Genomic DNA, 25,989 nt, shown 5'->3' with positions numbered 1-25,989 from the left:
TTGGAAGCCGCCCAGAGTGGCTGGGGAAACCCAGCCGGATGGGCAGGGGTACAAATTATTATTATTAATAATAATAATAATAATAACCATTGATCCATAGAATGAAAGCAATAATCAATGTACTGTACTATAAAATAAGAGAGTATTGGCTTCCGGGTTCAGCGCCAGCGTCGATCGGCGGGGTTTCGTCTCGTCTCCGAGACGGCCCGTCTCTGCTAGGAGTGGGGAGGGCAGCGAGAGCGACGCTGCGCCCCTTAGAACCTCGGGAAGGGCGTCCCGAGGGCAATTTGCTCGGCACAGACCCAATCCGGACTCCCCAACTCTTCGGCTAGCTCTAATAAGAGCTCCGGAGCGAGGAGGGTAGAAGTCGCGGGGGCCATTTTGAGCGGCAACGTTATTCTAGCAGGGAGAAGCTTCAAGCCGAAGGCAGAGAGCGCTGGATTCTTCCGAAAATAAAACGATTGGAAAAGACTGTAAGTAATCTCACGATTTGGATTATTATAAAACAATTTGGATCTGGGAGAGAGGGGAGAAAAGAGGAAGCCACCCCCCCCCCCACGGCAACAAAGAGACAGTAAATAGAAACCCGAAGCCATAAACAGAAGATTTGTAATTCAAAAGGATCCCTCAAAGGCATCAAAGAGAATCTCCCCTTTGATGCAGGGTGAAAAGGGGAGAGAGACTGCGGTTTATGACTGCCCTGCAATAAGAGGTACAGCCTAAGAAAAAACCTTTCTTTCCACTCGGGAGCCGGCAGCCCAGACAACCCAGTGAGTTGTCAGGATTTATAAGTCAAATTTTACTTCACTTTGTATTTCTGGACTTTGTGGAATTTCTTTTTTGGCTTAAGTGTTTGTGAAATGTGAGTTCGAACTCTATTGTCAATAAGACTTGAAGAATGCAGCCAGCTTGTTAAAATGGAGTCGAAAAAATAACTGTGATCATATTCCACCCCACGTGACAAGTTTTGACCTTGGCAGGACTGAAATATGTCAACAAAAAAGTGTTCCCCTGAGTTCCAGCGGTCTGTTTTGACCTTAATGTGGGAAACAAGAATAGAGTTATGCCAAGAGGAGACACGACGGCAAGAGTTACAGAAAAAATTCCAGGAGGTGATGGCGGAATATGATTTTTTAGGAGATGAAGCTTTTGACACTGAAAAAGATGAATGTGAGAATGACAATGATGGGGAAGGAAAAGATGAAGATGAGAATTGTGATGATTCAACACAAAATGAAGCACACCACGAAAAAAATGATGACTCTACTCTACAAAAAGTTGGATGGAGTGCCCTGCTTTTGAGGGGGGCACGATTGGTATTATTGGAACTCCAGAACGCCCACAGGGAAGAAGGAAAAAATATGCAGAGAAGAGAAGAAATCCAGGGGTCCTGTATGGTGGCCTGGATGGCAAAAGACTGTAAACAGGGGGTGGGGTGAAGGGAAAGTGATGTTGTGATTAAGGATGGATTAACAGGTTTATAACTGGTCTGCTGATTTTGGAGTTTGCTGGGTTGGGGGGGTGGAGCCGGAGATCGGGGATGTAGGGTTAAATTGAGAATAGTTATGGTTTTAAAAGTGAATGGATTTTGGAAAATGTGAAAATATGGAGGCTTATAGAGGGAGAAAAAACAAAAAATTAGGCACGGGAAGAGAAAATGGGAGTTTGATTTCTCAGTGATTTGAATATTAGATGAAAATGTTAACAATTGATTTATAAGTTGTATAAGATGCAAAGGTGTATTTTTATAAAGTAAGAAACTGTTGCAGATGATAAAAAAGGGATGAAAACCGGGGAAGGGGGGGGGAGGGGAAGCCCACAAAATATGGTTTTACAACTATGAATGTAAGAAAAAAAAATTTTTTGTTTTGTATTGTTTTTTTCTTTTTTCTTTTTTCGCCCTTTCTTTTTTTCCCTTTTTTCCTATTTCTATTTTTCTCTTTTTTTTTTTTGGTATGACAATAGATGGTTGGATGGATGTCCTCCTGCGTACTGCCCTGGTTTGCTGGAGCTCCCTGGTGGCAGGGGGGGGCTTTGGGGTCAGGGGAGGGGGGGGAGGACAGAGACCCAAGCATGAAATGGACCATCTCTGACTGTTCACATACATGGGATACTTCTGTGGCAGGGGAGGACCCGTGTGGGTGGGTGGGAAGGAGGTGGAAAAGGGGTTTAAGTATGTACCGTTTTTTTGTATTTTGTAAAATTAATAAAAAGTATGTTCAAAAAAAATAAAATAAAATAAGAGAGTATTGTAGATGATAAAAATTAAAATTTATTTATTTTTCTTACCTGCACTGACAATAGTCATTGTTTGGATGGGGGCTTTTAATCCTTTCTGCAGTCACACAATCTCATACTAGACAACCTCAGCCAGCATAGGGCTAGAGCTACGTGTACACTGATTTGTAAGGGGGCAGTGGACCTAAAACATTTGGGATCTTCTGCCTTCGTACATCATAATGGATCACCTTACTTGGCCAGAGCATTGCCAAGCACAGAAAACTTTGAATTTTCATGTTTCAATGCATATATCTATTTCTATATATATCTCTATATCTTATATATATATAAATGTAAAAATCTTGAAATTGTCGGCCGCACTTTTATCCGTAACCGCTTGACCGATCGTCCTGAAATTTTGACACAACGATCCAGGCCACTCCCCTGAGGGTTGTTGGGGACAAAAAACCCTCAAATCACACACCTGGCCAGGTATAGACCTGGTCTTCCACCAAGTCAAACAGCGCCCTCAAGTGGCGTTATACCCTCCTCCACCCCTCCCTTCCTGTGAAATCTAAGCCACACCCACAAACCAAATGACATCATCAACCAAGCAACTGAAACCACCATCAGACACCTAGGCCTTTGTTTTATGTAGGCCCCTGCTGCCAGGCCCCCACTAGGCTCGGGGGGGGGGGAGATAACCCACAGCAACGCACTTGGGGGCATGGCAAGGGGTTTTTACTTTACAATTTAGCACCACTACCCCCCCAAAATCCCCCACCAAATAACCACAAGACAAAAATAAATACCATCCTTCAAAACGTCATGAGATACGCCGATCACGGGGGGGACAAACAGAATAGATCATGGATTGGGACACGTGGGGGCAGTCACAGGGATTAGACACAACACGCCACACCCACAAACCCCGCCTCCGCCACGAGATCCTGTCAAACAGGGGGACTCTGAGGCTCAGGGGGATCTGAAGGGGGCCTATTACCAGACAACCCACAGAGTCAGGCCTGGGCCAAGGAATGGAGATACAGGGCGGAGGCCTCGGGTCACATTTAAATACTAGCCCAAGCCAAGGCCTCGCCTCTACTTTACAGCCTAAAGACTAGGCCTTGGCTCCATTTTACAGACTAGGCCTAAGCTCTACAGCCCTTTAAATACTATACTACTACTGGAGCACTGGGTGGGAGGTGGGGGGAGGAGGAGCCCAAAAAGGTCATGGGCTGACGTAGGGTGGGGGGAGCAACTGTCCAACAACCACCAAAACAGCCCTTCCACCCCCAAAGCCCAAGCCCAAAGCCTCTCCCGGCGGCTGCATTAATAAACGCCTGGCAGCATTAGGCAGTCGTTCATCATTTCTTCTAACACACACTTGGGGGCACAGTGAGGGGTTTTCGCTTTATAATTTAGTGGGAGTTGTGTCACATGCGAGGCTCTGGTGGCCATTTTAAGTAAGGGCAGTCATGCCCCCTTTAACCTAGGCTTTACTGTGTTTCTCCGAAAATAAGACACGGTCTTATATTTATTTTTCCTTTAAAAAACCCACGTTGGCTTATTTTCAGGGAATGTCTTATATTTTATTACGCGTCCAGCCTCGCCTCTTCCTTGGGGCCCTCCAGAACTGCGCCTATCACTATGTCTTATTTTCTGGGTATGGCTTATATTGCACAAATGCTTAGAAATCCTGCTATGGCTTATTTTATGGGTATGTCTTATTTTAGGAGAAACAGGGTATATACTACAACTGATTGCAAGCCTCTGTGTCTTTTTTACAAAAAAAAACAACCATGCACTTTCTCTCCCCAGGTTAAGTCCTCAGATATTTGCAGTGGCCACCCCCCACCCCATTTACAATCCCCTACCTTCCCCTTGCCACTTCCTGGGTTTTTTATGGAACTGAACAACTCGGGTGCTTCAGAACGTGCCTTCTGTTGCCAGGCCCTTGCAGGGCCAGATAGAGGCCCGGGCCAGGTGACCGAGACCCCCTTTGGATTCGGAGGCCTGCGCCAAGTGGCCCATATGACCCCCCCTCCTTCTGTCTGGGCCTGTCTGTTGCTATGGGCATAGCTGCCAAGTTTTCGCTTTTCTCGCGAGGAAGCCTATTCAGCATAAGGGAAAATCCCTGTAAAAAAGGGATAACTTGGCAGCTATGGCTATGGGGCTGTGGGGCTTCGCTATTTGACCCCCCCCCCCCCGGTCAGGATTTTTCACGATGCGTGTGCAGGGGCCAATGTATGGAGATACAGGGGGGAGGGGACAACAGAGGGCTCAGACAAAAGTAAATACTGGGAAATGGAACCCAGAAACTGACATTTCCTTCTCCAAGGGTAGGGGCCAATGTAAGAAGATACCAGGGGTAGGGGCCAACACTCCCCAGGGACAACAGAGGGCTCAGACAAAAGTGCATGCTGGGAAATAGAACCCAGAACCCAACAGTTCCTTCTCCAAGGGTGGGAGGCCAAGGTATGGAGATACATGGGGGAGGGGCCAACACTCCCCAGGGACAACAGAGGGCTCAGACAAAAGTGCATGCTGGGAAATAGAACCCAGAACCCAACAGTTCCTTCTCCAAGGGTGGGGGGGGCAAGGTATGGAGATACATGGGGGAGGGGCCAACACTCCCCAGGGACAACAGAAGGCTCTGACAAAAGTGCATGCTGGGAAATAGAACCTAGAAGCTGACAGTTCCTTTTCGAAGGGTGGGGGCCAAGGTGTGGAGATACATGGGGGAGGGGCCAACACTCCCCAGGGACAACAGAGGGAAGGGTATCCTACCGAAACACAGGGATGAGCCGGGGTGGAGGGAGGAGGGGCAGGATACATCATGGATCGGGACAGGGTGGGTGGGTGGAAATCACAGGAAAGAACCACAGCAACGCGTGGCCTGGTCAGCTAGTATCTCTATCTCTATCTCTATCTCTATATCTATATCTATATCTATATTGTATCTATATCTATCTATAATAGTTTGCCTTTAACATGAACCAAATCTAATTTCTGCCTTTTTATTTTTTTATATATTTTTTATTTTTATTTATTTATTTTTAAGATTTTTATTGAAGTACGAGAATTGTTACATACATTATATTCTCTCCTTCCAATTTTTAATTTCCCGTACCATTTTCCCTTCCCCTTCCCACCCCCTCCCCTACCCACAATCCATTGGAAGGGTTCAAACAGTTGTCCTCAGCCACGGGCACAATGTCTTTAATTTCCACTGAATGTCTTCTGGTCCAGTAGTCCAGTAGTTGTCATCCATTGAAGATAGGGGTTCCATCTGGTCCTTATCACAGTAGAATTGGCCTTCCATGTTATTTCCTGTAACGTTACTGCCACGATGTCTGACTGAATAAATTCAAACAAATAATTAGTCCAGACCTCTACTGTCCATTTTTCTGCCTTATCCCTTGTAGGAGCCGGAAATGACTCTCCTGCTTCCTGTTTTGACCCTGTTTATGCTAAGCCACTATTCTGAGCAAAACGAAACTTAAGGAAATGAAACTGAACAGGGCAGAGTAGAGCAGAGCATTTACTGACAAGGCAAATTCCAGGGGCCAAAAGCAGGCGTTTCCTTCTTTATTGCCAGCGGAGGTGAAAGCAGACCCAGAAGCTGCTGGATCCTCTCTCCTGCCCCAGCACCTCTACCATGGATCCCCTCTATAGCTGTGGACCAAAAGAACTGGACAAATTTATCTTGCAGAATCTCCAGCCCAATAAGGAATTTAATCAGCAGGTGTGTGGAGCCATCAACAAAATCTGTGAATTCCTGAAACGCAAGTGCTTCACAGAGGTGCCCCTTCCTCGACCCAAGGTGCTGAAGATTGTCAAGGTCAGTGCCAGAGTCTGGGTGCTAAGAAAGAATGGCGTGGGCAGGTGCAAAGGGAGAGTGATGGGAGTGGGGAAGAGAATGAGAGTGTAGATTGTTAAGGTTGTAGAGTGTAGCTTGTAGCTCTGTGATGGGTAAGCTACACTTCCCAGGATTTGCACAGTTGTACGCAGAGCCTCTGTGGGACGCGGGTGGTGCTGTGGGTTAAACCACAGAGCCTAGGGCTTGCCAATCAGAAGGTCGACGGTTCGAATCCCCACGACGGGGTGAGCTCCCATTGCTCAGTCCCAGCTCCTGCCAACCCAGCAGTTCGAAAGCACGTCAAAGTGCAAGTAGATAAATAGGTACCGCTCCAGCAGGAAGGTAAACAGCGTTTCCGTGCGCTGTTCTGGTTCGCCAAAAGCGGCATTGTCATGCTGGCCACATGACCTGGAAGCTGAACGCCGGCTCCCTCGGCCAATAATGCGAGATGACCGCCGCAACCCCAGAGTTGGTCACGACTGGACCTAATGGTCAGGGGTCCCTTTACCTTTACCTTTACACAGAGCCTCTAAGTGACTCCCTTGAGTATTAAGGTGGGCAGAGGGGCCTCTTGGTAGCTCCACCATCCTCAGAAGGGAGCCCAGGAAAGGACATTCCCTGAGCTGGGAAATTCCCTCCCCAAAGAAGTGCCCTTTGCACAATCTCCCTATAGCTTTTTTTAAAAAATATTTTTATTAGTTTTCCAAATTAATACAAATCAAACCAAATTTATTTAATTTAATGCAATTTTTAAAAATCAGGTTTCCCGCTCCTGTTGCCAACATATGTCCATCTCTTGTGTTGTTGCCACTTCCTTTTTTCTTGAAATCTTTGCTAGATGTAAACCATTCTCACAGCTGCCAATATATCAACTTTACAAACAGTACTCTTTTTATTTTCCGTAAGTATATTTTCCTTTCACATGTGTAATCATTCAAATCAATGTTCTCAGTCCTGTTGCGGAGGGATATTGGGTCTCTCTTCTTTTCTTAACACAGAGTCTTTCCCCAGATAATCCACTTCGACACCTTTCTCCCTCTCTATAGACCTGGTCCACGAATCCTTTCAATTGTACTCAATTCTGCCTTGGGCAGGGGAGGTAGGGCGTAGTAAAACCATTTTAAATTCCTTATCAAGTATATATTCCTTATCAAGCATACCTGTAACTTCAGCCATGTGCTGATGACCTGGTCTTTGACACCTGAAATATATAGTCGTACCTTGGAAATCAAATGGAATCTGTTCCGGAAGTCCGTTCGACTTCCAAAACATTCAGAAACCAAGGCGGACGTTTGAGTTCCAAAGAACATTCGCAAGCTGGAACAATCACTTCTGGGTTTGCAGCGTTTGGGAGCCAAAATGTCTGAGTACCAAGGTGTTCAGGATCCAAGGTACGACTGTATACGGTGGTACCTCTACTTACAAATGTAATGCGTTCCGAACGCACATTTGTAAGTCGAAAAAAATTGTAAGTCGAATCCCATAGGAATGCATTGGGAGAAAAAATTCGTAAGTTGAAGCAACCCTATCTAAAAATTCGTAAGTAGAAAAAATCCTATCTAAACCGCATCCAAGATGGCGGACGGAGCTCCATTCGTAAGTAGAAACATTCGTAAGTAGAGTTATTCGTAAGTAGAGGTACCACAGTATATTAGAACCCCACCTTATTCTCTTGATTTTAACAATGCATTTTTACATAGCTGTAGCCTGCCCTGGGACCTTACTATCAGGCAAGAAAACCAATTTCTTAAACTGTCGCACTGGAGAATCCTGCAACGTGTTTAAGTTTTTATACTCTGCTGATTGGAATTTGCTCTGGATCAACATTGAGTAGAATTACACGACAATCAATCCTGTGGAATGGGGCATCATAGCACCAAAATAATTGTAGAGTTGGAAAGGGTCATGAGAGTCATCTAGTCCAACCCCCTGCAATGCAGGAATCTTTGTCCAATGTGGAGCTTGAACCCACAACCACCTGATTAAGAGTCTCCTGCTCTACAGGGAGGCATTGGAGACAGGTGGCATCAGGCTTCTACCTTCTCCTGGGAAGATGCAGCCAGCGGTCAGGTAAGTTGAGGCCCTTTCGGGGGGGCGGAACCTATGTATGCCCCTCCTTCCTTCCTGATGCTCTACCCCAGGCATGTCAAACATGCGGCCCTCCAGATGTTTTGGCCTACAACTCCCATGATCCCTAGCTAGCAGGACCAGTTGTTGGGGAAGATGGGAATTGTAGTCCAAAACATCTGGAGGGCCGCATGTTTGACATGCCTGCTACTCCCTGGCAGCCCCAAACCTCTCTAGGTCATTCAATCCAACCGGCAGCGATCTGTGGTTGTCTGAACCTGGCTCAGCTGAAGCAGGGGCGTAGGAAGGGGGGTGCGGGGAGTGTGGTCTGCCCCAGGTATCATCCTTGAGGGGGGTCACGAAATGGCACACCGTGGGGGTTGGCACTTACCGCGGTGTCTGGCCTGCAGCGCGCCCGAGTTACGTGTCTCTCCGGGGCCCTGCAGTGTCCGAAAAGGCAGCGTGGGGCTTGCACCCGCCAGGTGGACTCCGTGGGCAGCTCACCGCACTGTCCTCTGGGCGGATTGCCGTGGCATTCCTGTGCACGGATTGCGGCAGCTCCCCCATGTGGTGCCCCCTTGCACGGATCTCCCCGTCCTGCCCCACCTCCCCGGTTGCGGGGGCAACTAGGTACGCCCCTGAGCCAAGTTCTGAATCCCATTGAATAGGTCGAATTTGGATCAGGATTCAGGCCTTGGATGACTCAGGCATACAGCGCTAGCAATGGGATGGAGAATTTCCAAGTGTCGTTGCCACCACGCTAAAGGCCTGATTCCAATATCTATGCGTCACAAGGGGTTGGAGGAGATGACCGTTTGACTCCCTTCCAGCTCTAGAATTCTATGATTCTATTGATACATGTGAAATTGACACAAGCTAGAAATTGACCAGTCTGCCCACCCCCTGCCTGGAATCAACTCATTCATCAGAGTGCAAGGAAGCAAGGCTATTATTTGAAGCAACATCATATTTCCCTCTCCAGGGTGGCTCATCTGGCAAAGGCACAGCTCTGAAAAGGGACTCAGATGCTGACCTCGTGCTGTTCCTTGACATCTTCAATGGCTATGAAGACCAGAAAAGAGACAGGAGGTCTATCATCCAGGAGATTGAGAAGAGGCTCAATTCCCAGGAATGCCGGGAAATAATACCGAGGGATATAGAAGTACGGATTGGAAAACCAAAGCAGGACAACCGTGTGCTCAGCTTCCAGCTTCATGCTAGCGAAGAGGAGTACATTGATTTTGATATTCTGCCGGCCTTTGATGCCCTTGGTAAGTCCACTTGCCTAGGGATGGCACCTATGGTTTAAAGCACTATTGATAGCACTGTGAGCAGTCATGGCTTCCTCCAAGGAATCCTGGGAACTGTAGTTCATTAAGGGCACTGAGAGAGTTGCTAGAAGCACCTCTAATCCCCTCACGGGACTACCATTCCCAGAGCGGTTTTGCAGTCAATCCCTCATCACAGAGAATGGTGGGAATTGTAGTTCTGCAAGGAGGGACGGGGCCACAGCACCCTTAACAAACTACAGTTCCCAGGAAGGGAAGCCACGGCTGTTCCTTCTCCTTGTACCTGTGACTCCATTTTTGTTTTGCAAAACAGGTCACTACAGGGGTGGCATGCCTGACCCCCAGGTGTACATCAGACTGATCCACAGCAGCAACGGCCGAGGGGGTCAGTTCTCTCCCTGCTTCACCGAGTTGCAGAAAGACTTCATCAGGGAGCGCCCTGCCAAACTGAAAAGTCTCATCCGTCTGGTGAAATACTGGTACAAACAGGTACACACACACACACACACACACACACACACACACACACACACACAAATAAAATATGAATTTTGGATCACATGCAAATTCAAAGCCTAGCACTTGAAACCCAGTGAGTGCACAGTAAATGGGAGAATGGACACAACCCAAGACTAAAAATGAGTACACACTCAAAAAATCAGAATTCAGTTTAAAAAACCTGATGTAAAGAAAAGGTCTTCAGTGAAGTGGCAGGACCAGCAATCAGGGATGATAGGAATTATAGTCCCCAAACAGCTGGAGACCCAAATTTGGGAAACCCTGCTCTAAAGGAAAGCATTTTGGAACACTGAAAACGCCAGGTTCTTCAGTTTCTTTTTTCTCCCAAATGATTTTTATTGATTTTCCCAACGTTACACGATCGCAAAAAACGCAAACAAAAACAAAATTACAAAAAAAGCAAAAGTACAAAAAGTACAAAACATATTCTTACTATCGTCTTTTAATTAACATTGTTGACTTCCTGGATTCCCCCCTCACTGGGTCCATTTTTAAATCCAAATTAGGCAGTTTTCATATTATTTCTTATATCATTCTAACACATTTTAGCATTAACAATTTACCCTAATCTTGTTTCTAATCTAAAAAACATCAACTATTTACATTCGATCAGTCATTGAGTATTCCAAATCCAAAATTACTTTCCCATCCATTTATCTTCTATTTCTCCCCATAGCCTATAATTCCCCCCCCCCAAAATTTCCATAGATTCAACTAATACTACTTCTACCATGATCGCAATTAAACAATTGAATCTAATTCAGCCCCCCCCCCCTGGACTCGGGGTCCCCAGGTGATTCAGCCAGCTCCTTAAATCGTTCCAGTTCCGGATCATTTTAATCAGTCAGAAAATAACATACGTTAATACCCCTCACCCCACTTGTACTCTGTCCCAGCCCAACCACCACTCTTCCCTCTTCGTCCTGTAATAAGCAAAAAATCTGCTCTTATTCCCTTATGGGGTACACAAGAGCCCTTATTGGGTTCTCCATCGGTCGGAGAATATAACAGAGGCCAACCAGAGAATTTTGAGAAGCAAAGCCTTTATTTTTGCTGTTGCAACAGGGTCCTTCCCCTCACGCAGGAGAACAAGGAAGGAACCCAGAACAAAAGAGAACCTCCACTTTTATCAGTTTTCCCATCACCAAGAAACACCCCTCCAGAATGAATTAAGTTCTTAACCCGATGTACCACTGTACTGCCAGCCTGTATATCCCATTCCGCTGCCTGATCCTTTCATATTCTTCCATTGTTCCAATCCTATCACATTGCTGTGGGTTATACTGTACTTAGTATGTTCTCCCATGTAACTGTAGCTGCCATATTGGAAATCAAAGCCCCCAAAGTATGCGCTTGAGCTTCTGGCTGTCTACGCCTGGGAACAAGATGGTGAGAAGACTGATTTCAACATGGCGGAAGGTTTCCGGACGGTCCTTTGGCTCATCCAACAGCACAGAGACCTCTGCATCTTTTGGACAAAGTACTATGACTTTCAGAATGAGACTCTCAAACAATACCTGCATACTCAGCTCCGGAAACCCAGGTCAGTGTCCTCTGGGCCTCCCTCTTATGCGCTGCCATTTTGCAGGTGAAAATAGGGAACCTCTTATGGACTAGTAACCTCCCCCCCCCATTCCCGCACCATGGATCAAATGAATAGCAAGTCCTCCCTCTATATTCCCCAACTTTTCATCTTTCCCCAACGTTTTCCTACATAGAGTTCTTCGGGCAAATCTGTTGTAGGTTTAAAGTGAGAGTTGAAATCCTGAGAACGGTGGTTCTCTGAAGAGATGCAGGAGATCTCTAGGGCTGCCGTATTTTGAAGAGCAAAAAAGGGGGCACATTTGCCAACTTCTACTTTTAACTATGGATTGCTGTGAAGGCTCTACCCATGAAAAGGAGGACATGTCCTGGAAAAAGAGGACATATGGCAACCCAATCTCAAACACAAGGCTGATCCCACTATGGAAGCAAAATGGGTGTCCATTCAGGGCAGGCTTTGCCAACCTGGCGCCCTCCAGATCAAACAGAGCTGGCTGATGGGAGTCGGAGTCCAAAATGGCTGTGCTGGCTGGGGCTGATGGAAGTCGAAAAACACCTGGATGACCTGCCTTAGGGGTCACTCATGCTTTAGCCCACTCTGTATTTTGAGCATATTGTGTACCAATTAATTCCCCTAGGTCTGAGATATTTTCTCTTCGTTCTGCAGCTGTGCCTTAGGAAAACCTGATCTTACCCACTGAATCAGATGCCCTGTAAGCCAAATATCTCTTTGAATTTTCTGCGCACCGATTCAGTGGGTAAGATCTGGGTTTTGCAAGGTGCAGCTTGTGGGGCCAAGGAATGGAGATGCACGGCGGAGGCCTCAGCTCGCATGTGAATACACCAAGGCGGCCATTACCAGACAACCCACAGAGTCAGGCCAGGGCCAAGGAATGGAGATACAGGGCGGAGGCCTCGGCTCGTATTTAAATACTGGCCCAAGCCAAGGTCAACAGACTAGGCCTCACCTCCCGGCGGCTGCATTAATAAACACCTGGCAGTGTTGGAAGTCCACAAGGCCCCACAGAGACGCGTCACCTGTGGCATTCCGCCGCCGGCCAGCAGTGAGGTCTCGGCATGCAGCCGCGTGTCACCGAAAATGGCTGTGCGTGTCAGTGCTGACACGCGTGTCATAGGTTCGCCATCACTGCCCCTAGGCTGAGGTTGCTAATCTTTTTCTGTTGGTGGGGTCACATGATTTGTGGGGGTCTACATGCTGCAGTGGGTGTGACCCATTGGGACTCGTAGGGCAAAAGGCAGGGAGGCCAACAGTAGGTGGCGCCAGAGCTCAGAACAAGTAGATCCAGAAAATGGTGAAAGTGAGCCTTGCTTTCCCACACCCTCAAACCCATGAACACACAGGCGCATCACAAGCAAACCAACAAACCGGCATATATTCAGCAGATCTTCAATGTGGGATTCTTTTCAAATACAGACCATAGCAGTGGTGAGAGATGAGGAGAGGTACCGTATCTTTATTCAGGGCTGGTGATTCCTCATCTCCTGATACTTCTGGCTTCCCACAACCACCATGAGTGGGTTTGGAGGGGGAGCCTATACACCCCCCCAAAATTGCTTGGTGGGCGGTAGACCTGGCTTCTAGGACAGGACTCTTTTGCTCCTCCCTGAGGCTAATGACTCTTCCCTGTTCCTGTATTTTAGGCCCGTTATCCTTGACCCAGCAGATCCAACCGGGATCGTAGGAGAAGGGAAACGCTGGGATCTGCTCGCAGAAAAGGCCGCTGAGTGTGCTGGGCAGGCATGCTTCGTGAAACCCGATGGCTCCGTGGTTCAACCCTGGGATGTGCCGGTGAGGGCAGCAGTAGAATCATAGAATTGTAGTGTTGTAAGAAAAAACTGCTTCATTTCCCTTATCCCTATCGGTAGGAGGAAATCTCAGAGGCCAACCAGAGTACTGTATATTGAGAAGCAAAACGGCTAAATCCGGCCTGCAGATGGTCCAGGAATCAGTGCGTTTTTACATGAGTAGAATGTGTCCTTTTATTTAAAATGCATTTCTGGGTTATTTGTGGGGCATAGGAGTTCGTTCCTCCAACCCCCCCCCCCACGAAAAAAACAGTCTGCCCCCCACAAGGTCTGAGAACCCCCTGATGAAAAAGTTTGCTGACCCCTGCTCTAAATGGATGCTGTGATGTAGGACCCAAGTCCCACCCGGGTAATCGGAGCAATGGAACCAACACAAAAGAGGCAACATGCCAGGCAGGATACAACAAGATTTATTTGTTCTAAGCAAAGGTGCAGTGCAATCAGCTTGCAACCTGCACACCGACTGGTGGATGCACAATTCTTTCATACAGTCACAAACAGGCAACACCTGATTTCCTTAACTACAAAAAAGCACATGTATTCCAAACTGCCATACGCTCTTCTCCCTTCTTATCTGGTCCTGTGAGCCCAGCTTGTACTCCCCTCCTTCCTTTACTGGGTGTGGGCATTTGATAACAGTTTGCAAGCTACGTGCTTATGGCCCCCTGCTTTTGTCACACTTCAAGCCCCTCTATACAATGTGCTGTGTGTGTGTGTCCCCTAAATACTATGCAACTATTTTCATATCAATTAGGTGTGTCTTAAAATAAAAGTATTGGCCCTTCAGTGACAGTTGCCTGTGTTAGGGATGTTTATAATTCCAATATGTGGATTCGCCAGGAATCACTTTCCATGGCGATTACAGAAAGATCTCTGTCCGCGAGGTGTAGATTTCCAAAGCTCTTCTGGAAGTATCACTTAATAAAACACTGAGATTGTTCCAGTATTAAGCGGGATGTAAAATACACGAAATGTGGGCAAGTTGCAAACTCTACATTTTTGTTCATTTTCCTTCCAGCTGCAAGTGCCCTGGGAAGAGCCGTACTCTTGCGCCATACTCTGAGGAGACCCCTTCCAGCCTCGTCATAAGATGAAGCACTCCATGGGTGTTTGAAGAGGGGGCATCTTATATTGCTTTCCAAGCTATTTTTTTATAAAAAGAGGGGGGAATGCATCTTGGGAGTTGGATGAGTAGGAAAGGTTATGGAAGAAGAACATGAAATTTACTGCATGCACTGTTTTAAGAGAAAGTACGATGAAAATGATGTATAGATGGTATTTGACGCCAGTGAAACTTGCTAAGATATACCATAACCAGGATAATAAATGTTGGAAATGCAAAAAGGTGGAAGGAACATTCTATCATATGTGTTGGACGTGCCCATTAGTTAAGGATTTCTGGGAAAAGATTTATAATGAATTGAAAAGAGTGTTGAAGAACACCTTTCTTAAGAAACCAGAATCCTTCCTATTGGGCATAGTAGGAAAAGAATTGCCTAGTATAGATGTGAATTTGTTTTTGTATGCCACAACTGCGGCGAGAGTATTATTAGCAAAGTACTGGAAGACACCGAAGATACCTACAGTGGAGGAATGGCAGATGAAGATGTTGGACTACATGGAACTTGCTGACCTGACCGGAAGGCTTCACGACCGGAGAGAGGAGAAGACGGAAGAGGAGTGGAAGAAATTTAGAATTTATTCTAAAAAATATTGTAGAATTGATATTTGAATCGGATTATAAGCAATTGTGTAGGTTGTAGGTTAGGAATTAAGAGTGTAAAATTATATAGGTTAGACAATTGAATTTAAGGGGAAAATGTAACTATGATTTTTTTAAAAAATTAATTAAGAAGATGAAAATTTGATTAGAATCTGCTAAGTTAGAGATGTAATGAACCGTTAAAAGGAATTCTCGTGGAGGTCTATTATTGAACTATGAAATTAGGACATTGGAATGTTGATTTTTATTCTTATTTTTATTGTTAACTATTCTTTTTTTTTTTCTTTTTTTCTCTATTCTTAAAGTTGGATGGTCAAAGATGATGTATGTTATAGGAGAATATTGTTTTTTTTCTCTTTTTTCTTGTTTATATGTTGGAAAATCTTAATAAAAATAACTTTAAAAAAAGGAATGCATCTTGGGAGCTGGGTTTCTTTTCTCCCCCCCCTTTTTTAATTTTCTTGGTTTACAGAAATATATGCGATGTCTCTCATAACATTTTTACAAATCGGTTTCGTTTGTTGAGACATTGGGAAGAAAAGGGGGAAAGAGGGTTTCTGAATGCTAATAGTTGCCCGAGGTCTCTAGGTCCAAAGCCATGAACATTCTGGATAGAAGTAGATGCCCACTGACATCACAAAGAGCTCATAGCCCACCTACTCTCAGCAGCCAGAAGCACCGTAGCCAGACCCTGGAGAGACCTGCCAGGAGGAAGCATGGACCAATGGTATCAAATAGTATGGGGAACAGCTGGATTAGAAAAAACTAACCAACAAACTGAAACTGACACGGGGACAAATAGAAGAAGACGCCTCCACCCGGGTATGGTTCCCCTTTATCACATACACAACCCAACAAGGCAACAGGAACCTACCAACAGCATTCGAATCCATCTGGCTAATCTGATCCACACACACACACACACACACACACACACACCCCACTCACACATGAAAACAAAGTTCACCATAGCCAATCACAAGCAAACAACCACACCCTAGACCAGGCACCCCCAAACTTCGGACCCCCAGATGTTTTGGACTACAATTCCCATAATCCCTGACCACTGGTCCTGTTAGCTAGGGATCGTGGGAGTTGTAGGCCAGAACATGTGGAGGGCCGCAGTTTGGGGATGCCTGGTCTAGACCAAGGGTTGCCAACCTGGTCCCTACTGCCCACTAGTGGGTGTTTCAGGATTCTAGGTGGGTGTTAGGGGGTTCTATGGCACAGGCTGAATCCTTCCATCGAGCACTGGTGGGTGGTAAGGAAATTTTCCATAATGAAAGATGCATTAGTGAGCAGTAGGTATATAAAGGCTGACTACCCCTGCCCTAGACCAGGGGTCAGCAACCTTTTTTCAGCCGTGGGCTGGTCCACCGTCCCTCAGACCATGTGGTGGGCTAGACTGTATTTTTGGGGGGGGGGAGGGGAAATGAACGAATTCCTATGCCCCACAAATAACCCAGAGATGCATTTTAAATAAAAGCACACATTCTACTCATGTAAAAACACGCTGATTCCTGGACCGTCTGCAGTCTGGATTGAGAAGGCGATAGGGCCGCATCCGGCCCCCGGGCCTTAGGTTGCCTACCCCTGCCCTAGACCAACCCCAACATCTCACACCAAAGGAATGAAAGCGAATAGTAAAGAGAACCCACACGAGTGACGCTGACACAAAACCCCACACATACACTAAAGTAGAAGAACAGAAGCCCTGCCTCCCCACCCCACCCCACCCCACTCACCATTCCCCCCTCCACCTCTTTCCCCCTTTTCTTCCTAATGTAACACAACAATGTCTCACAACAAATGAAACTGATCTGTAGAAAGCGCAACTTGACAAAAGAGACATTGCACATACCATACTGGCTTGAATATAAGCCTTACTCCCTCCCCACCTCCAAATTCTGACCGTGAATGAAGTGCGGCTTAAATTTGCGACCTCACAAAAATTGGCTTTTGTGATATCGCTGCTGAAACACTGAGGTCCAGCTCCGAGGGCCTTCTGCCGGTTCCCTCACTGCGAGAAGCAAAGCTACAGGGAACCAGGCAGAGGGCCTTCTTGGTAGTGGCACCCGTGCTATGGAATGCCCTCCCATCAGATGTTAGAGATAAACAACTACCTGACATTTAGAAAACATCTGAAGGCAGTCCTGTTTAGGGAAGTTTTTAATGTGTGACATTTTAATGTATTTTAATCTTTGTTGGAAGCCGCCCAGAGTGGCTGGGGAAACCCAGCCGGATGGGCGGGGGTACAAATAATAAATAATGATAATAATAATAATAATAATAATAATAATAATAATAATTACCATTGACCCATAGAATGAAAGCAATAATCAATGTACTTACTATAAAATAAATAAGAGAGTATTGTAGATGATAAAAATTAAAATTTATTTATTTTTCTTACCTGCACTGACAATAGTCGTTGTTTGGATGGGGGCTTTTAACCCTTTCCGCAGTCACACAATCTCATGCTAGACAACCTCAGCCAGCATAGGGCTAGCGCTACGTGTACACTGATTTGTAAGGAGATTAGCCCTATTTCAGCTCTTAAAAAAGGGGACGGGTGTACCTTTGGGGGACAATCAACAGTGATTTCAGGAAAGAGTTCTGAACCACTTCTAATGGGAAGACATTGTTTTATCCCCAAATCTCTGCACCGTACAATAATTGTGGCACAATCTTCTTTTGAAATACCTCAACTGTGGTGGCAACTAAACTCTCTCCCCCCCCCCCCCCCGAACGCTGGAAAACCGCAGTAAAGAGTGAATAGAGTGAGAGGATTTCAATTTAGCTGCAAGTACTTGTGACTTCCAGAACAGTTTTGAATTAAAACCCAAGCCCAGGTATTTATAATAGCATGGTTGTTCAATAGGTTTATTGTCCAAACTCCCACCTGTGAGGTTTTCTCTTCTTCCCCAAAATCACCACTTTGGTTTTAGAATGGTTGACTGTTAGCTGCTCTTTTGTGCCAGTCAATTGGGGGAAATGGAATGGGGAAATAGAAACAGAAAGATAAAGTAGATCCGAATGAAGCAAGTGCTTTTGACCTAGGTCAAATTACAAGACTGTGTCATCATCCTCGATGGCAACCACAGAAAACTCATGCCCATTCTTTCACGTCCAGGGGCTGCTCCACAGAGGATGAGAGAACTGTCATCGTCCCATCCCTGTCCCCCCAAATCCTGATGCCAGTTTTTGTCTTTTAAACCAGGGATGGTGAACCTGTGGCAGAAGGTGGTTTTAAGCACCTCCTCAAAACCCATCTCCTTGAGACCCTCCTCCACCAGAGGACCCGATGGTGGCAACACGAGAAAGGGCCTTTTCTGCAGTGGCACCCAGTTTAGCACCGGGCAAGAACATTCCTCTCGAACCAGGCCTTTGGCTGATTGACATCCAGTGCCCTTTTAAAATGTGTACGTAGGGGGCATAATTGAGTTGCGTTTTGTTTTGATTATGTATTTTGTGGTTATATATTGGGATTTTATGTTGTGAACTGCCCTTGAGACCTGTGGGTATAGAGCAGAATACAAACCAACAAACAAATGCCACCTCCAATTGTGAAGGCAGAGCATAGCCTGCTATGGATAGCTTTTTGTTCCGTGTATTTGTCTAATCCCCTTGTAAAGCCATCTCAGTGCGCGGCCGTCGCTGCCTCCCGTGGCAGCGAGTTCCATAGTTTAACTACGTGCTGCCTGCAAATATCAGCCCTGACGCTCCCAACATTCACTTTCATGGGAAGCCCGCGAGTTATAGTGTTGTGAGAGCGTGAGAAAAACTTCATTTTCTCCAAGCCACGCATCATTTTTTAAAATGCAATTTTATCTCCCTGAATAGCGATTCCCACCATCGTGTCCCTATTTACTCGAGCCTTTTCCTCTAAGCTTAAAAAGTCCCAGGTGTAGAAATCTTTCTTCTTGCGGGACCCGGCCGCTCCGTCCCTTCCGGTGGCTCTCTCTCTCTTGCCCTTTGTTGCAAGATCAAAACAACGGCCAGATCGCCAAGGTCTCTAATCGGTTTCGTTTTCTCCTTTGCTCGCCCAGGAAAAGGAAAGTGAAATCTTCCCGGAGACGCTCCGCTCTGTTTTGCTTTTCCCCCTGCCGGTGACATCGCGAAAGAAGAGGCGGCTATAAAAGGCCAGTCGAGGCGGCGCTGCTGCCAGACCGCGCCAGCTGAGCATCCGACGGCAGCTGTTGGTTTCGGTGTCTGGATCGCTGACTTCAGGCGTTGCTACGACCGAGGCGGCAAAAGGGCACGATGGTAAGGAAAAGGTCCGCTAGCGGAGTGTGGGTGCCTGTATGGGTGTAGCCAGGATTTGTGGGGTTTTTTTGGGGGGGGGGCAGAAGACCCGTCTGTCATCACCCTCTTTCTGGTTCAGTCTAACAGATTCGGAATGAACTATCTCAACAACAGTTGTTTTAAATTACTTTCTTTTGACCCCAAGTGCTCAGGAAAATCTCAAAATCTTCGCTAGAATAATAATAATAATAATAATAATAATAATAATAATAATAATAATAATAATAATAATAATTTATACCCTGCCCATCTGCAATAAAACATCAAACATTAAAAACTTCCCTAAACAGGGTTGCCTTCAGATGTCTCCTAACCCTAACCCCCCCCCCCCAACATCCTTAGGTGTGTGTGAGGAAGAGGAGGAAATGGGGCTGCCAACTGGCCCGGGGAAAAATGGGATTGTACTGCTCTTGTGACTTTTAAGAACAGCTTAACTTTTAATAATATAATAATAATATAAAAAATTCCTTCAGTAGCACCTTAAAGACCAACTAAGTTTTTATTTTGGTATGAGCTTTCGTGTGCATGCACACTTCATCAGCTACCTGTAAGTTTAACTTTTAGATCTTCATCCCGAGAAAGAATTAGTTTGATTTATTTCTATTGCTCTGAGTAGACCCACTGACAATAATGGAGCCTAATTTTTATTTTATTGCATTTCTATCACACCTTTTTTCTCTAAAGAGTGGCAGTCACAGTTCTCCCCCCCTCCATATTTAATTCCCACAACAATCCTCTGAGGTAGGTAAGGCTGAGAGAAGGCAGTGACTGCCCCCCCCCCACGGCTGAGTGGAGATTGGAACACTGTTCTCCCAGCTCCTAGTCCAATGGTTCTTTGTGTGGAATGGTGAGCGAAATAGTGTGTGTTACAATACATAAACTGTGTGTGTGTGTGTGTGTGTGTGTGTGTGTGTGATTTGAATTTTACGTTATGCTGCCTTGCAGTGCTCTCTGATTTTATTGATACTGACATCACTTATGAACAAAGATATTGTTTAGGCCAGTGTTTCCAAAACTGGGGTCTCCAGCTGTTTTTGAACTACAATCCCCATCATACCTGACCACTGGTCCTGCTAGCTAGGGATGATGGGAGTTGTAGTCCAAAAAAGCTGGATACTCTGGTTTGGGAAATAACAATAATTTATTATTTATACCCCGCCCATCTGGCTGAGTTCCCCCAGCAACTCTGGGCAGCTACTAACAAGATATTAAAAACATGGTAAAACATCAAAGGTTAAACACTTCCCTATACTGGGCTGCCTTCAGATGTCTTCTAAAAGTCAGATAGTTGTTTATTTCCTTGACATTTGATGGGAGGGCGTTCCACAGGGCAGGTGCCACTACCGAGAAGGCCCTCTGCCTGGTTCCCTGCAACCTTACCTCTCGCAGTGAGGGAGGCGGCAGAAGGCCCACAGAGGTGGACCTCAGTGTCTGGGGCTGAATGATGGGGGTCAAGATGCTTTCAGGACCGGTGTTATGTGGTCTCGGTGGCCCACATAGAGCGCATTGCAGTAACCCAAAAGGGTTAATGCTTTAGGTTAGAAACGCTGGTTTAGGCTAAGAGAAACACCTGAGAGCAGGTTCACATGCTCCTTCGGGCAACAGATAACCCTGATCTCCTGGGCCGCAGTCCGACATTAACCACTACACCACACTCTCTGCTTCCTTCCCAGGCCCTGCGGTTGAATGTAAAACTCCTGTCGGGAGAGCAATACTCCCTGGACACATTTGCCAGCAAAACTGTCTGGGATTTCAAAATCCAAGTAGCCCAGAAGACAGGCTTGTCCCCATATCAGCAGAAGCTGGCCTGCCAGTCTAATGGCAACATCAACCTTCAGGACAGCGACCAGCTCTCCAAATTCGGGCTGAAATCCGGGGACACCATGCTGTTGGTGGTCAAGAGCGAGGAGTCCATCCCCGTCTTCCTGCATAATGCCAGGGGCCAAACCAAAAGCTACCTCGTCATGCCTTCGGATTTGGTGGACCACTTCAAAGCTCGTATTCGGCAGCAGGAGAACATCCAGGCGGGTCAGTTCTGGCTGACATATGAAGGGAAACCCCTGGATGATGGCAACAAGCTGTCTCACTACAACATCGCTCCCCATGGCACCGTCTACTTGAACCTCCGCCTCCGAGGGGGCTGCAATTTGGGGGGTGGGCCAGCTTAGCAGACCTCGGGACCCCCAAGGCTGTTTCCTCTCTGACTCGCTTCTAAGTTAGACCACTCTCTTCCCCCATCCTCAGTGTGCCACCAGCCTTATGGTCTATGTATTTGCAGCAGTACTGAGCATTTTTGGAAACTTTGTTGAGCCACCTGTTGCGCAAGGAGCTTCCGCCAGTGCAGCTGCTGAGATGAATTCGTCCATTGCTCAACATTAAAATCCAGCTAGCACAGGTTTAAAAGAGAGCATTGCCAATAGACCTCAGTATTATAGAAATGTTGCAGCAGGTATTCCACCTGGCTGCAGCCATTCTGCTCTGCCCCCGTTAGGCTACTCTTTGCCTTTCCATTCAGGCTGGCTATTGTCAGAAATTATAACTTCCAACAACTGGGCTTCTTTGTTTTCCTCTTCCCTCACCATCCCTTTTTCCTTTTGTTGTTTTATGTGAGCTGCTCTGGGAGCCTTTTGGGTGGGTGGGTGGGAAGAGTGGGGCGAAAATGCTTAAAATAAATAGCAGATGTTGCTTTTTAATTATTATTTTGTCCCTCCTTGGTTTTGCTTCCGCATTGTACTCAAGAGCTTTCTCGTACTTGCTTTTAAACACACTGCTTTCAAAAATAAATACAAGAAAACACAAAAATGACTTGTGTGATTGATGCTCTTCCTGTTGAGAAAGATATTTTTTTTGTGGTTTTTACAGCTGTCAAATCTGGCAACGTCATTGGTCCCAGTGAGTCACAACTGGAGGTCACCAGGTTGGCAAAGACTGTTAGTTGTACTTCTGCTAGGGAGACCTGGGTTCGAATCCTCATTCAACCACAAAGCTTACTGGGCTTGAGCACCGTATTAGGCAAAATGTTCTTGCATTGCAGGGGGTTGGACTAGGTGACCCTGGTGGTCCCTTCCAACTCTACAATTCTATGATTCTAAGATGGAGAAGGGAGCGGGACAGATCTCTCAACGATTTTGCCACCTTGGTGACTGAAAAAAGGACTCTGGATTAGCAAGAGTCAAGAGCACTGTGGTTATCTGCGGTTAGCAGCTCAGCTGCTGTTTTCTGAGAACCAGACAGGAAGAGGACACCTTCTTACACCCTAGTTTTTACAAATACTAGTTGAAAGTAACTATTAGAGTTCACACCTCCACACACACCTCCACACACACACACACACACACACACAATTGTCACTTAAAGCTGGGATACTTCCAGGCTTATTACTGCAAACAGGTTAACAGTATTGAAATATCACGAACCAGTTGCTGGCAATGGATTTTTTTAAAAAATGAATCAGAGGGGGAAACTTCAGATTACAAGGGTAGCAAAAATTTTGGCTGGGATCTTGATGCAGACCATAATAAGCACCTGGCTGGGAGAAGCCCCGTGAGTGAAAGAGAGGCTATGTGCGTGCTATACCTTTAAAGCACATTAGAAACACATTTTCCCTACCCCCTTAAAGACTGATGGGGAGTGTAGTTTGTTAAGGGTTGCTGTTAGCTGCAACTCCATGAAGGGGCAAACTACAGTTCCCAGAATTCTGTGGGGTGAAAAGGCCTTTCTGATGTGTTTTGAAGGTATAGTGTGTACACAGCCTCTAGAGTAGGGGTTCCCGAAGTGCAGGTACCACCCCCTGGGGTGCAGTGGTGTTACATAGTGGGGTGCAAAGAGGCAAATGGGCAGCAGGGGACCCAGGAAAGTAGGTCCCTCTGAGCACATTGATCACATATTTATGGTTGACAAGGTTTGTATTCCTCCTCCAGGCAACTCCTGCAGCCAAGCTGGTGCCCAGCATATTGCTTTGCTATCCTTTGGCCCACGTCAGTGAGGCTGATGTGGTATATGATAAATAAGTAGCAGTCAAGTACAACATTCCTTGTTTTCCTAGAGTGGACATGCGGGGGAATGTTTGGTCTAGCCAGTTGAAAACTTCCTGTTTCCTCCTGGCTGGGACATACTTCCTTTGCATGTGACTAGAGGTGGGTGTGACCTTACCTGTCCAGGTAACAAAAGGGCAGGGCATGCTCCAACGACGAAGGAAGTCAAAAAGAGAGTGTGTTGCAACACACTCTCTTTTTCACTTCCTCCATCGTTGGAGCAGCTTTTTAGCTAGAGATGCTCTGTTGGCTTCCAGCCAACAGAGGACACTAGGATTATCCCCATATGGGATAGATCAGACACTCCCAAACTGCGGCCCTCCAGATGTTTTGGCCTATAACTCCCATAATCCATAGCTAACAGGACCAGTAGTTGGGGGAGATGGGAATTGTAGTCTAAACCATCTGGAGGGCCGAAGTTTGGGTATGCCTGGGATAGATCCACATGTATATACTTTGTAACTAAGTCTGCTTTCAAGGATCCAACTGTGAACTGAATGTGAGTAAACTTCTTTTGTTGACTTTAAATAAGATTGACGTGTCTTTATTATTTTAAGAGGGATATAAGGGAACTTCCCAGGAATCTAATAAGGAGAGGCTTACACAAGCCTGCAACCAGTTATCCGTTGTGTGTTAAAAGGGGAATGTAAACTCTGCTAAGTAAATGAACTTGCTAACGCAAGTTAGGAAGAATATTAAACAATATATCCTCTCCTGCCTCCCTGAACATTCCCACTGCTGAGGGGGGGGGGGGAGGTCCTTGTCATCTGGGCAGCTCAGGACCTCCATACACACTGCCCAGGCTTGAGCCCTTTGGTTTTGCTAAAACCACGGTTTGACTTCACCCCTGGAAGCACACTCCATTGGCTCTAGAGACAGACGAATTCCAAAGCCATTCCAGTTGGTGGTCATCGCTGCCTCCTGTGGCAGTGAGTTCCAAAGTTGAACTATGCTTTGTGTGAAGCAATCTCTCCAGAATCTTCCAACAAAGGGGAGGTCTACTAGTTCTAGTGTTCCGAGAGAAGGAGGAAAGATTCTCTCTATCCAACCTCACCATCAGATGTCAAGGAAATAAACAACTATCTGACTTTTAGAAGACATCTGAAGGCAGCCCTGTTTAGGGAGTTTTTAATGTGTGATGTTTTAGCGTGTTTTAAATATTCTGTTGGGAGCCACCCAGAGTGGCTGGGGAAACCCAGCCAGAGGGTAGAAATAATAAATTATTATTATTATTATTATTATTATTATTATTATTATTATGGCGAAACACCTCCCTTGCTTCATATTTAAAGTTTTCCTGCTCTCATTGCTTTCAAAGCAATTTGCTTTGCTCACATCTGTTTATATTTACTATTCTGAATCATCGCAAGCCACAAGATAGCCAACTACTGTATTGGTAACCGCTAATCATTTTCTTATAAATTAGTTACCATACATCTGCGGTGGGTGAAGGGTTGTGCATGTTAGGTAACATAAAACAGAAATATTTTAGGCCATAAATTTCCTTCACCATTATCTGTTCATTAGTAAGAACGTGTAGAATTTTTTGTAAAAAAATTTTTGGTCCTACGCTTTGCTGAATTTTTATTGCGCTGTTATCCTCCTTTGTGAGTTGTGTGAACTGCTATTCTGTATAATTTTGGGGTATATATGTTTATTTTCCATATAAAATTACAAGGTTGATATGTCAAGAAAGATAACAATAAAACTGTTCAGGGAAGTATCACATTAAAACAGGGTGTGAGTAAATTAGGTTGGTACCAATTCTTCAAATAAGGCAGATGAACTAAGAGCAGAAATATCTTAATGATTTTTTTTAATAGGGCAGGGTGGAACCAATGGTGCGGTGGCCCCAAAAATTTGGGAGCGACTTCTCCTTTCTTTCTTTTTTAACATATTTCTTGAAAATTAAAAAAAATACATAACCATACATGCACCAAACATGGTGAGATGCAAACAAAAAAGAAAAAGAGAAACAGATCCCATGCGAAAGGGAAAACAAAGGGTGAGGAGAGGAAAAATCCTGTATATTTTACAAGGTTGTTATTGTATTTCACCAGATCTTAACCTATTACAGTATTTGTAAGAATGGATTCCAAATATCATGGAATTTGTCCATAGCAACTTTGCATTTATATGCAAATTGTTCATATGTTGCGAGTTTGTATAATCAGGGACGTTCAACTCCCAAGAGACTGTGATCTACTCACATTGTAAAAATACTGGCTGTGATCTACCCATTGTTATTGACAGGCAAAGTTGTTGAGCTTTTGTGTGTGTGTGTGTGTGTGTGTGTGTGTGCGTGCGTGCGTGTGTGCGCGCGCGTGATCGCTAAGTGTCACACAATCAACCTCAATCTACCATAGGCATCCTGCGATCTACCTGTTGGACATGCCTGGTATAAATCTTCGATCCAATCGTAGAAGAGAGCCGCATTTTTATTTTTCCAATTCATCAGTATCGGTCCTTTTGCTCTGGTAAGGACATGGAGAGTCCACTCATGTTGTCCTTTTGTAAGGTTCCTATAAATATGTGATCAATGTGCTCAGAGGGACCCACTTCCGGGGTCCCCTGCTGCCCCCTTGCCTCTTTGCATCCCAC

The 25,989-nt window shown here is 45.7% G+C and overlaps 2 protein-coding genes across 2 annotated transcripts in view; both read left to right on the top strand.

The window, feature by feature from the left end:
* LOC118076011 (2'-5'-oligoadenylate synthase 3-like) overlaps nucleotides 1–15,455 on the top strand; it is a 31,566-nt gene extending 16,111 nt beyond the window's left edge. The window contains exons 9-14 of the mRNA XM_035098493.2: nucleotides 5,834–6,064; nucleotides 9,132–9,420; nucleotides 9,752–9,927; nucleotides 11,274–11,500; nucleotides 13,162–13,309; nucleotides 14,345–15,455. Coding sequence (XP_034954384.2) covers nucleotides 5,834–6,064; nucleotides 9,132–9,420; nucleotides 9,752–9,927; nucleotides 11,274–11,500; nucleotides 13,162–13,309; nucleotides 14,345–14,389 — 1,116 coding nt within the window. The 3' untranslated portion in view covers nucleotides 14,390–15,455. The remainder of the gene's footprint in view (nucleotides 1–5,833; nucleotides 6,065–9,131; nucleotides 9,421–9,751; nucleotides 9,928–11,273; nucleotides 11,501–13,161; nucleotides 13,310–14,344) is intronic.
* A 3,712-nt stretch (nucleotides 15,456–19,167) lies between these two features.
* Nucleotides 19,168–21,751, top strand: ISG15 (ISG15 ubiquitin like modifier). The gene is made up of 2 exons (XM_035098497.2): nucleotides 19,168–19,315; nucleotides 21,028–21,751. Exons 1-2 carry the CDS (start codon nucleotides 19,313–19,315, stop codon nucleotides 21,520–21,522), a joined length of 498 nt encoding a protein of 165 aa, XP_034954388.2. The 5' UTR covers nucleotides 19,168–19,312; the 3' UTR covers nucleotides 21,523–21,751.
* The last annotated feature ends 4,238 nt before the right edge of the window (nucleotides 21,752–25,989 follow it).

This window comes from Zootoca vivipara, chromosome 17 (assembly GCF_963506605.1).
Source record: "Zootoca vivipara chromosome 17, rZooViv1.1, whole genome shotgun sequence".
Classification (NCBI taxonomy): domain Eukaryota; kingdom Metazoa; phylum Chordata; class Lepidosauria; order Squamata; family Lacertidae; genus Zootoca; species Zootoca vivipara.
The sequence above is the reverse complement of the archived record's forward strand: the minus strand, read 5'-3'. Positions and strand labels throughout refer to the sequence as shown.